At 40.8% G+C, this 12,816-nt stretch overlaps 1 protein-coding gene across 1 annotated transcript in view; it reads left to right on the forward strand.

The window, feature by feature from the left end:
* Crybg3 (crystallin beta-gamma domain containing 3) overlaps positions 1-12,750 on the forward strand; it is a 111,067-nt gene extending 98,317 nt beyond the window's left edge. The window contains 5 exon segments of the mRNA XM_028879448.2: positions 1,363-1,502; positions 4,756-4,879; positions 9,687-9,845; positions 10,600-10,759; positions 11,332-12,750. Of these exon segments, the coding sequence (XP_028735281.2) occupies positions 1,363-1,502; positions 4,756-4,879; positions 9,687-9,845; positions 10,600-10,759; positions 11,332-11,420 (672 nt within the window). The 3' untranslated portion in view covers positions 11,421-12,750.
* The last annotated feature ends 66 nt before the right edge of the window (positions 12,751-12,816 follow it).

Consider the following 12,816-nt stretch of genomic DNA (forward strand, 5'->3'; position numbering starts at 1 on the left):
TTTGCATTCTTAGATACAGTCTCAGAAAAGGCAGTATTTTTTTAGACAAAGCTTAATACATATACAAGTACATGTTTATATGTATGAATTTTCCTTTTTCCATGTCCTGTGACATATGCTATCTTATATCGTCTCTCTTTCCTGACTCTACAGACTTTGTCTTGGTGATCTCTAAAGTGCTTCTCGTTCTTTCCACAGCTCTCTAGAATTCCTCTGAGTAATTGCTTTATTTATTCAACCAGTTCCCTCTTGAGTTGGACATTTAAATGATTCCCATGCCTTTGCCAAACACCTCTGGGAGGGCTGACTCAACTCCCTTCCCTCCATTGCAAGTGTATATCCAGGTCACTTGGGAGTGAGCCAGTTGGTTTTGATGTTTTATTTCCTTTCTTAAATATGTTTCAGTTGGCTTACAAAGTAGCAGGTGTCCCTGTGACATTTTCCCTGATGCTTAGTTTTAGTTGACCCTTCTCCAGATTCCCTCTGCCACCCTCCCCAAGCTCTTCCACCGCCAGTATTTCCCCTTTCACTTTACAGAACACGTGTTCTGTTACCATTCCTACCCTCCGCTTTGAAGCCTTTTTTTCCTCTTGAAGCTAAGAGCCTGTGTTTACTCATATTTGACCAGCCATGATTCTGGCTGCTTGGATACTGCTTCCTTTATATCCAGTTGCTTCATCACAGTCTTAGTCCTTGACTCTGCCTTGGCAGTCAATCTGTTCATGCCCATCAGCACAGCAGGACACGTGACATCTTAGTACATGAAGACAGTCCGTGAGCACATCAACACCTTTCCTGTGGGACTTGTGTTCTTGATGGTTGGTTCTGCTGACTACTCCTCTCACTACACCCAAGCATGTCTGTGTCCCCCCTGTACACCCTTCACATGTCTGCCTTGCACAAAGCACCTTCCCTCAGCCTTCTCACCCCCCCCTCAATTTGTTGCATCTGTTCAGTCGTGAGCCATCATATTCCATGCCTTGTCATCGAGTCTTCTTCCTGCTTTTCTTGAGTACTCTCATGGGCCCTGTTTATTTACTTTGTACCATATGTTACACTATACTATAATTCTTCCAACTTATCTGCTAGTTAATAATGCCTCAAACACAGGGGTGTGGTCTTGTTTTGGTATCTCATTTCTCAAGTCTCTCAGCTATCATGCATATACTAATAAGAAAAAAGAATAGCATTGCTTTTATTGTCCTACATGAATTATTTTTGGTGAGCAAGTTGCCTCTGTGTGCACATTCTAGCTATGTTTTAAATGAAGAGTGCCCTTTCTCTTGAGGATGTATTTGAGACTAGGTTTCTTTCAGGTGTGCCCATGCCTGGGATGATGCTTTTTCTCTTTTTGTATGTTAGGTTTTTGAAGAACCTTCTGTCAGCCTTTTTGCCCTGGAGCACTGTGAGGGAAGAGAGTTACATCTTGAAGATGCTGTGAATTCTGTTTTGAACAAGGACCTGCACTTCTATACCCAGTCTGTGTGGATAAAGAGTGGACTGTGAGTATGGGGAGGGGCTCCGTCTGGCTCAGTCAGTGATTCGGGATAGAGCTGCTCGGGTGCTGTCTCCCCACCCCTGCTGCATGAGCCCGCTGGTGCTCCGGTTCCTGTTGCTCTTGATAGAGTGGTAGCTTCTGTCTGAAAAGGAGAAGGTGGAGCCATGCCCAATAAATGATGCTGTGCGGTGATCTGGGACAAAGAACCCTTTGGGGAGGAGGGCTGGTACCCCAGAGACATTGATCATAAAGCAGTTCCACCAAGTAGCTTTCCTTAAACTTCATTTCCCTTTCAGGGGAAATTTTATGAAATCATCGATTTTGACTGTGAATAGCACTCACTGCCTGTGTAAGGCAAGTGACTATTTAAAAGACTAAGATGGTTTGATTTTACTCCCACCTTGTTTATCTGCAAGCAGTCCCTACTGGCATGCTCATTTTCATATGGACCACACTGGTTGATGCATGCTACCTACCAACGTTTCTGTTCATTTCTGTTACCAGTCATAGAGTGGAGCTGGGTTGCACAGGCCTTCTGTGTTTACACTTTAGGAAGCAGTCTTTAAAAAGCATTGTTATTAATGTACAAATTAGGCAGTACTTGAGCATCTGTGTTTAACAGAGATGGTTGAGAGGCCTGTAGCTGAAGCTTTGTTTCCTGGGGAACAAATCTCCTGTACATCCCTGAGAGTATGGCATTGGAGCCAGCTCCTGCTCTTATGCTGCTGGATTTTCACCCAAAACTCAACTATGAAAACATGCATAGGTGTCAATAGTTAATATAAAAATGGCTTTTTATTGCTTATGGCTTTTAAATTGTGTGGTAATTAACTGTTTAAATATATGGGGTGATCAATAAGAAAGTCAAGATGATAAATAGAAAATTAGGTCAACTATTACAAAATGGCTTTTACATAATACACATGTACAACAATTTAAAATTTCCTTTGAAAAGTATTTCTTATGGTTTGGCCTTTATTAAAATTAATTGGTTTGCTGTCTTAGCAAAGGATTCCAGAATATTACTTTCCAGTGAACTAGTAGCACTTGAGGTACATTTCAAAACCCTCTGTAAGATTTTCAGTTTTTTTTTAACATATCTAAGTTAAACTGATATTTGATACACTGCCAGAGTTCTCACCTTCCTGCTTTTATTCTTTTCTAGAAAATGTGTGTTATTTCATTTTGACAATTATATTCTTGGTAGCCTTTTATCTATCCACTATTCACAAGTCTCCCCAATAGAATTGCTGGGCAGATTCAAGGACAGTGGATCTGTGTAAAGCCCTTCCTGGGCTACAGTGGGTTTTCAGGATACCATTCATGTTGAACCACCTATTCCATGACAAGTTGTGCACTGTTGCATCTTGGATCCATGATGGTAATGGGATCCCACGTACCTTTTCCATGTGTGGGATTCACTTGTTAAACACTGGAGAGGTGGCTCAGCATCTCTGGGCATCATGACCTGCCTTTGGCTTTGCACATGGTTGATTGGATTGTGCAGGCAGCTGTAACAGGTCAAGGGAGGCTGTCTATCCCACTGCCTCAATATGCCCATAATTTGGCTAAGCCTGATCTGAGTTGTGGGAAAAAGAGACTTTCCCTCACAGCAGTCAATTTGAGTCAAGAGTCTACTCAAGCTTTTTGGACTGAATAAATCAGGTTTTCCTCAGTTCCTCCCTCCTGCCTACAACTTTTACGTAGGAATTGGTTGGTGTCTTTTCCTGCACTAGCCAATGCCCCTCTGTGAGATAAAGAAATTTTCTTTTGTAAAACTGAAGAACAGATGTCACTGCTATAGCAGCAGTGGCTTCCTGCCACTATAGCAAAATGACTGCGGCACTTAAACTCAGAAAAGGTTTGTTTGGTTCTGAAGGTTCTAGTCTGAGATCAGAACGCTTCAGGCCTTTGCGTAGCATACCAGGATAGGAATGTGACTTGGAGAACACCATGAGCCAAGAAGCAAAAGGAAGGGACCAGGGTAACAATGTCCCTTCAAGGACCTCCCACCAGGTGCCACATCCTGAAGGTTCAGCTACATCCCAAGTAGTTGCAGACTATATCCTGCAGACCAGGTGCTTCACATGGGACCTTAGGGACGCTGGTCCACACCACAAGCCTTGAGAGAACCTGTTTTGGGGAACGCTCCCCCTGATGCACAGGCATACTTTCTTTGCTGCTACTGGTACTCTCTACCTCATCTCCTAGGTTATAGGCTGATGGGAGTGTTGGATAGCACATACTGCACTTCCAGAGTACTGTGTCTGAAGCAAGTCTCATCCTCCACACTGTCTTCAAAGTATCTCAGAGACCTTGAGTCTCCCTTAAAATTTTGGGTCCTTCTGGCAGGTCTAGTGTTTAGTCACCCCGTTTGGCAACTAGTGAACACAGGGCTCAGAAAACTGTCAAGGACCAGAGCATGCTTTTAGTTGTGGGCCTTCTGTCTCACACTTAGGAAACTGTCACCCTGGTTTAAAAGCAGTCACAGCCAGCATGGAAAGAGACAGACATGACCGTGCACAAGTAATGTCCTGGTTCTCACTCAAGGCCCTGAGCACTTTTACACAACCAGGGTTGAACACAACAGTGTTAGGGAAGATTTGCAAAGGAGCCATCTTTAAAAAGTAAACGGGAATAGCCGGGCGGTGGTGGTGCACGCCTTTAATCCCAGCACTCAGGAGGCAGAGACAGGCGGATTCTCTGTGAGTTCGAGGCCAGCCTGGGCTACCAAGTGAGTCCCAGGAAAGGCACAAAGCCACACAGAGAAACCCTGTCTCAAAAAGAAAAAAAAAAAAAAAGAGTAAACGGGAATCTCTGAGTAGCCCTTGGTGGCCTTGGGAAGTTGTGGGCAGAGTTGTAAAAGAATAAATGTCTAGAGAGGTTTCAGCTGTCTGGAGAAGCTCCAGTGTGTGACAACCTGAGGAAGAAAGAATGTTTCCTCCTGAGTAATAGTGGGAGGCCAAGATATGTGTTTCAGTGTTAAAATGCTTTGAGATTTGCTCTATCAAAGGAATAGAGAATTTCAGAGTTGAGGGAACCTCATTCGTTTTGGAAGTGCAGGAGCCAGACATTTCATTCTGACTCCACATGTAGTCGCTATCTTCTAGGCCTCTACCAAGAAATGTGTGATTATATACTTTTGAAATCTGCAGACCTCGAAGCTGTAAAGCACAATGGTGTAACAGTTGTTGTTAGTAAGAGGCTACTTTTGTTGTTTGCAATGTCCCACAGTTTTCTTTTTTGCTTTCTTGCAGATGGATAGCTTATGAAGGATCCAATTTCTTGGGAAGGCAAATCCTCCTTGTGCCTAATGAGATCCCAAACTGGACAGCATTCAGTGGGTGGAAAACGATTGGTTCCATCCGCCCTATGAAGCAGGTAAGAAGTAGAAAACTAACGTGTTAGCTTGATTTTCTGGCAGAACTGTCATAAACCACACTAAAATACTGACCACTTGGTCACTTATGTAACCAAGGGGGAGTTTTTATTCTTATGCAGGAATAATTTCTTACACATTTTAGCCAGTTCATAAAATTTTATTTACGGTCAATACTGGGTTTTAGTGTTAAATTCAAAGTTCCATCAGCCATACTTTTTCACAGAAGTTAAAAAACTGTAAATTCTGTAGTAGAAAAATGATCCTTAATTATGAGTTTTACTTTCTTTGCATTTGGATTTTTTCTTTATGTAATCTTCAGGTTGAATCCTGGCAAGTTAATTAAAGTAGTATTTATCACACACCTACTGCTTGTCTTATGTTCCAAAGCTTCCCACTGTGCTAGGATACAATCTGTGTTTCTTGTGGGACCTGACTCCTCCTTGCCTCCCAAGCCTCATCTCCTCACTCACATGCACCCAACCTGGTAACATGGCTGTGCCCTCTGTGTAGAACGTTTTCTCATTCTTGCCAAACTAGTTCTTAACTATTCTTCCAATACAATGTGCCAGTTCCTCCAGTCTAAATTAAAATCCTCAAAGACTTTGATCCTTTTTCTACAAAACGTTGTATGTAGCTTATAACCACATCAATCCAGATGAATTGGGCTTGTTCTTATTGTTAGAAACCACTTTTGAGAGGCTGCAGTGCCTACTTTACTTATTGCTCTATCTCTAATACCTGTCAAAATGGTGAGTAACTAAGGGCTCAGAACTGTTTGTTCAATAAAGGGATGAATATATAAGTGAATAGATGTTTAGTGTCCTCTAAGAAATGCTAGATACTAGCCCAACATCATCTGTCCCTTAGCTGCAGTTTTGGATTAAACATGCCCAACTCATTTGATCCCCAGCACCCACATTAAAAACCAGGCATGATGGTGCACATAGGTAATTCCATCAAGAGGAAGTGGGGGCAGGAGAGTCTCCTAGCCAGCTTCCCTAGAGCAGCGAAGCAAGTGAAAAACCACCTCAAAAATAGACACCTGAAGGGCCATACCTAATATTGCCCCCTTTTTGGTCTGAGGATTTGGAGAGTAAGAAGTCTCTGGTGGTTGCTGCTCTGCTTCTCTGATCTTTCAGGTTATTACCCCAATACTTGACTCCTGGTTTTTATTGTTAAGACTAAATAGACCTGGTAATGTCACCAAGCCAAGCCAGGTGTGTAACGGGTAGCAGATGTGCTATCTGTCTCTGTTCTCTTTAGAACACTGCTTAACTTGATTCTGACAGTCTTTTAAGGTAGGAATTATCATTGAAAAATCAAGACTGATAAGGCAGTGGTTTGACAAAAGCAACCCAAGAGTTATAATCAAGATGTGAACCCAGACTCTTCTATGTGTAAGTTCTTAAGCACTTAGAAGATCAGCATTGTTGAGCTCTACCACGAACTCCAAGCAGTGAGCAGTCTGTCTAGTAGATAAAGGTGCTCAGGCTGATTTGCTAACCTCAGTGTTAGATAATGAACCAAATTTTCTTGCCATGTCCTTCAATACTCTATGGTCCTGTGTCACTTCAAATCATAGCTGTTTGTAAGCAATGTGATTGTGACCGGTCACTTCATTTCTTAGTGCCTCAGGTTCCTCACTGGTAAAGTTATTGTTGTCACTGCGAATATTCAGTAGCATATGGACATACATTGGGCTTATATTAAAACTGTGGTAACACACTTTGAAAGTACACTGTTACTAACCATGTTCCTTGAGAGAGCCGGAGTTGTTCTATTGAAGGACACCAAAACATTAGTGGTTTCTTGGTACACTAATGGTACAGGATGCTCCTCCCTCCCAGTCTATGGGATATTGGGTAATCCAACTAAACATCCATAGGGAAAAAGAGAGTTTGGCTTTTAAAGACCACCTAATAAGAATCCTATGCCCCCCCCCCCAAAAAAAAAGTAGTAGTCAGTGTGATATACTCTTATTTTGGCTTCTCATGCTCGGTTCTGACCAAAGGCCTCATGCATGGTAAGCTTCTACCATTGAATTACATCCTCAATCATCTCATTTTTGAGTGGTTTCTCTCTACTAGACAAGGAGAACCATTTCCATTGTTCAGGGTCCCGTGATAAAGAATGGCTTAGAAGAACCTCTTAATTTTACAAGCAAGCTTTTTCTGCATAATTTTAACTAAAATATATCACTTTCCCTCCTTGCAGCCCTTTCCATTTCTAACTTCTTCCCCCTTGAATTTGTGACCTTTTATTTTTGTTACACACACACTTAGCATGTCTTTTGGTATTGTCATCATTTGCTTAATTTTTCTGTGATGGTTTCCATCTGTTGCAAAGAGAAAGCTTCTTTGATGAGGAATGAGAGCTACACTTCTCTGTGTGTTTAAGTATTTAGAATGCAGTTAGGACTGTGCAGGCTTAGTATAGGAGTGAGAGCAGGTTCTCTTTTTAAGATCCAGGACCTACCTAGGTCTGGCTAGGTTTCCAGCACCTGGCATGGTTTCCTTCTTGTTGAGTGTGCTTTAAGTCCAATTAGAAAGATGTCGTTTATTGCCAAGATAGGATTGCCATTGTGGTACCTTTAGGGATAGCTGGTCATGCTGTGATTCACAGGTATCACAGCTGGGTAGGACTCTGATTGCTTCCCTCCCTTGGCAGCTTGCATAGCGTCTTCTGGTACTCTGAAAGCTGTCCTCGAGGAAGAAGCTTTCAGGTTAAATCCAGTTTGGATCTTTTGAGTTCTGTGCCCAAAGTATATGGTATCTTCAGCAACAGACTTACCTTTAACCTTTCAAATTTTTGATATTAATTTCAAAATAATGCTTTAGATTATTTTCCACATTGTTTAGTTAGGCCACAGCTTTGAAACTCAACAAAAGAATTCAGTTTTGACACCACTAGTTTTTTACTACATGTAACTTTGGTACAGGTATTACACTGTTATAGTTCATATCCTTGTTGAGGAACCAGGGAATAATTAAAACATGATCCACCTTTGAGGCTGGGAATCCAGAAGTCACTAAGATACTTACAGTGCATCTCAGTGATTCTAAGTGTAATTACAGGGGAGTCAGACTACAAATGGTAATAAGGGTAATTAGTACCTTGCTTGGTCTAATTGATTAAAACTGTGATGTTTAGTCCTAAAGTAATTGGAGTTCTGTCATCTGTGAAGGTCATACTGTTTCTTTACATGTGCAAAGGTAATGAACTATAAAAGTTCACTGAAGCTTCAAGAATTAATTGTTACTGTGGAAGACAACACTGAGTTGTGGGTATTTCAGTGCATTATTACAGTTGTAATTATTGATGCCAGAGTTCTTAGAGTAAAAGCCTGGGAAATGGTAAAAGTGAGGATAGATTTGTTCAATGTACCATGTCACCCAGACTATCTTGGAGACAGGGTGTAGATGTAAATACAGGGCTAGAGGTATGTGTAATTAAGCAGTCCTTGTCAAGGCCCTGCTAAGGGTGGACTCATTGTTTAGGAGCAAGGCTGTCCTGCAAGGTGTTCTGGTGAGTTGTCAGAACGGGGTGATCTCTGGTTGAGAAACAGTTCCTCAGGGCTTCAGCTTTTCTGTTCTCTCGGCCTGAGATTCCCGGGGAAAGTTCAATTCTTTCAGGAAGCCAAAAGCTAAAGGGAGGGCCAAACAGGTTTCTAAGATATCTTGTCCTACTAGGATGGTTATAAACATGAGTGTGGTAGCAATTCACTTTTTAAGACACTTGACAGGCAGACTTCTTGGTCACAGACTTCTATGGCCTGACTTTCTCCTTGGTAATTTAAATGCTTAGGTTCCTTAGAAATGCTAAACACAGTATTAATTTACCAAAGTGCAACCAGGTTGATGTGTTTTAAGTTTCAAAATTCAATATTCATTGTTGTCTTGCATAGAAGCCATGAAAGTACTCTATCTGGGATGCCAGCTCCCACTGAGAGTGGGCTTTCTCTCTGGGACCTGAGGCCTTGGATTCAGGATGCTTCCTGTGGAGCTGCTTCCAGTGCCCTTGTACTGTTTCATACTTCCAGGGGGAGACAGTGCCACAGGCATAACTGTGTTTCTGTATGGGTCTCTGAGCCATCCTGCCAGAGACCTGGCTCCCTATCTGTGTGAACTTTATAAAACTGGAGCCATGGATGTTTTCGCTCAAAGTTTCTGGTTATTCTGACAAAATTAGCAGCACAGAAAACTTTTAGCACATGCTTGATGTCTTCAAAAGCTAAGCAAATAATTAGCTATTATTCTTAATGGTCTCAGATTTATTGTGTCATGTATTTTCCAGACAAGAGAGTGCCGTCTGATTTTTGAATGCAAAAGTAGTTATTTCTTTCTAAGATGAAGGGCCTTGCTGTCTGGGTTTTCAAGACCTTGCTTACCAGCTGTTGACCATTTAATCAGTGCTCCAGACTGTGCCTGATTACTATGCTTGTTCCTGTACTGTCACTAAGATCTATGGTGACGTTACCTGGCCTTTACTCTCCCTTCCAGTATCTGAGATGTGATGAAACTCACCAAGTCCTTAATTGACCATTGCCCCAGCCTTGCTACACTGAGTTCTGGTGAACGCAACTATTACCTTTTACCCTCTCAGATGGGCACCTTGCAGAATGTTTAATAGACATTGCACAATTTAGGCTTTGTGCTCAAGGATTTATCAGTAGAAAATAATATGTGAATGAGTGAAACCGTATTTATTAAAAAGTACCTTCTCACTTCCCTACTTTGGAAAGATTGCTTTTCCAGTATGGAAGTTTAAGGTTTTTGCCCCTTTAAATGGCTTTTTTTCTTTTTGTAGCCTGCAGTGTACATCAGAATAAGGAACCGAGCCCAGGATGAGTATTTGACAGTCACTGGGAACCTAGCTGATGCACGGACAATGTCCGTGTGCATCGCTCCCTACAGTGGGAAGGACACTCAGATCTGGCACTACTGTCGAGGACTCTTTAAGTCCAAGGTAAAAGATCATGCTTTCCGATGCTGGCATTTGTGTTTAACTACAATACTGCCAGATCAGCTGGTGTGCTGAAAACATTGGATTCCTAGAAAAAGTTCATTGTATAATCATAAAAATGCTGTTAAGAACATGTATAAGCACTGAAACTGTACTTTCTAGATTAAAGGGAAAAAAGTCTTAAGAACCAAGGCTAACACATACCTAAATATTCCTTCCACTGGAGCCACATCAGACAGTATGCTTTTGTGAAAAGGGTTCCTTATTTGATGACTCAGATAAAATCATTTGTCTCTGTGAGTCCAAGTATGTTAAAATCCTTTCTTTTCAGATAGATATAGTGGAGTCATAGTAGAAGAAACTGTTATGAAAGATGCTTTAAAAATGAAATACAAGCTTTTCCCTCATTGTGCTTAATGCTCTGGGAACAGAGCACTAATTAAAAAAAACACTAGTGTTTTTGTTTTATTATCAGTACCTGCTTATTGTATCTGAATATCTTTGCTACAGTGTTTTATTATTTTAAAATAGAAAAACCAAGCATCATATAATATTTAAGCTAAGAGGGATTTAACATTCCAATTCTACAGACCTTTACCGAAGCAGGGCCTTTTAAAAATGTGTATTTCATTTTTGGTACTTATTCTTTCCCATCAGCCATTAAGACTTTTAAAGATAAATTAATTATCACCCTAAGGAAAAGGTACCCTATTTATATCAGCAAATGAAGTATTTTTATTTCTTAACTGTTGTGTAGGCCAGTGATACATGTCTTGATGTGATTGGTGGTCGGGACACACCTGGAGCCAAGGTAGCCTTGTGGACTGAACATGGGCAGTTCAGGCAGAAGTGGAGACTGAACCGAAATGGAACTATCAGCTCATATCTCAGTGATGAACTTGTCCTGGATGTTAAAGGTAGGCCTCTGATAATAAAGTTGTGCTAAGAAGGAACTAGTGAATTGAGTCACTTAGCCAGAGAACAACAAAATCTAACAATGAAGTCTAAATAGCTTTCCCAATTTCATTAGAATAGAAAAAATTTCACTTGCAACTTCATAAACTGGTAGAATTAGAAATTTGAAGCACCAAAATCTACAAAATAAAGGATGCCATCTGTTTCTTTCCCAGAACATCTTTTGTACTGAATTGTGATACTTTAAAGCCCTCAATTAAAATTTATGGCAGTAGTTATTAATTCTGCAAGTTCAGGGCCATTACTATTTACAGTTGTTGCTTTAGTTTCATTAGCACAGCCACTGTTGCTGTAGAAACCAAAACTGTACCTGACACTTGGCTAGTTTGCTAGGCAGACTTTTGTATGGCATTGTTGGGCACTGTGCATCTACCGTCATATTTTCTAGCTTTTCAGTTTGACAATAAGGTCCAATGTGAGGTGAATAATGGCTATGTTGTTCAAACTTTTCCATTTCAAAAAGGTTGTGAGATTGTGCAATTGCTAATCTTTTCTTTTGCGATTTCTATTTTAGGAGGAAACTATTATGACAAGACTCATGTTATTGTCAATCAGCCTCTGGAGGGAGAAGAAACACAGAAATGGGACATTGAAATCTTGTGAGAATCACAAAGATGTCTCCACCAACTTATTGCCCTGTGTGCATGGGAGGAAGCTGCTGTGTCCACACTGCTCACAGAAAGAACTTTCTCTCAAGCAGTAAAGTTACTGCTCCATGGAAAAGCTAAAAGTATTCTCACCGGTCATGCAGTGTCCTTGTGAAGAAAATGTAATTTCTTTTACTGACGGATCCAGTTGTGGTGACCAATTTCCTGAAATCTGTATTTTCTCTCCTAACCACCAAACATGAATCCTATTCTTGATGGGGTGTTACTGGACAAAGCTGTTACCTGCATTAGTATTATTAGCATCCTGCTCTGTGTGAGGCAGACACAGGGAAACAAACTCCTACAGGCTGTCATACTCCTGTAGGAAGAGGAGTAATTTTTTTAGCACCACCTGAAGACACATTTAATTAGCTTTTGTATTAAGCTGCTGCTGTATTGAATAAGCCTTAGGGTTTCTATATAGAAACTTTTATAACTGAAATACCCATAAGTATTTATATTCTTTAATGAACTGACCCCAGGAAGGGGCCTCAGCAGGCACTAGTACTAATGTATTTTCTGCTGTATGGCCAATCTTTACTGTTTTACTAACTCTAAATGTATAAATAATCTTGGAGCACCCTGGTGTTAACCAAGATGTCTTAAGGTGACAATACTCTTAATAGTGGTGACCTTAAGTATGAGTCACACACATATAAAAGTTGACTAAAGGACTACCTACCAAAGGTTCAGATAAAGCAAAACAGGGCTTCTACTTTGCCACCCTTCTCTACTCAGTGACCCTATGTCACATGCATAGGTCAACAGCCTGCCCTTTCCTGAGACAGCCACTGCTTTCAGCCCCAACTTTTACTAGAAAGAAAACAATACTCTATTTTTCCATAAGTTCTCTAATAATATTTTTAAAAATATCAACCTCTATGCACTTTAGACTCAAAGACCTCCGACTTTGAGTATTTGGTATACACTTGGTCTCTCCATGTACATACTGGTCTCTGGCTCTTCTGTCATCTAAGCAGCGCCTGGACGCCCCTCAGATCCAGATGCCTCTCATGGTTGTGGCAGGATTTCATGAAACGTGTTTATTTTAATGAGAAAAAGGGGCACATATACTCAAAGATATGTATATTTTCATTGTAAAGAAAAAAAACCAACTTTATTCCTAAGTTTTAACTGTTAAAAAGTATTTTAGGAGGCTCTTTAAAGGAGTTATTTCTTCCAAAGAACCAAGACAAAGCCAGGTTACTGGCATAATTCTCTATGACACATGTCCTGGAGTTGTGCCTTTTCTACAACACTGGATTAAATAAACTTGTCAAAAGTAATTTCCTACTTTCCCTCGTGTCCATGAGTACATGTGGAAACATGCCAGCTTCTCCCTGGTCTGCGGC

This window comes from Peromyscus leucopus, chromosome 12 (assembly GCF_004664715.2).
Source record: "Peromyscus leucopus breed LL Stock chromosome 12, UCI_PerLeu_2.1, whole genome shotgun sequence".
NCBI lineage: Eukaryota > Metazoa > Chordata > Mammalia > Rodentia > Cricetidae > Peromyscus > Peromyscus leucopus.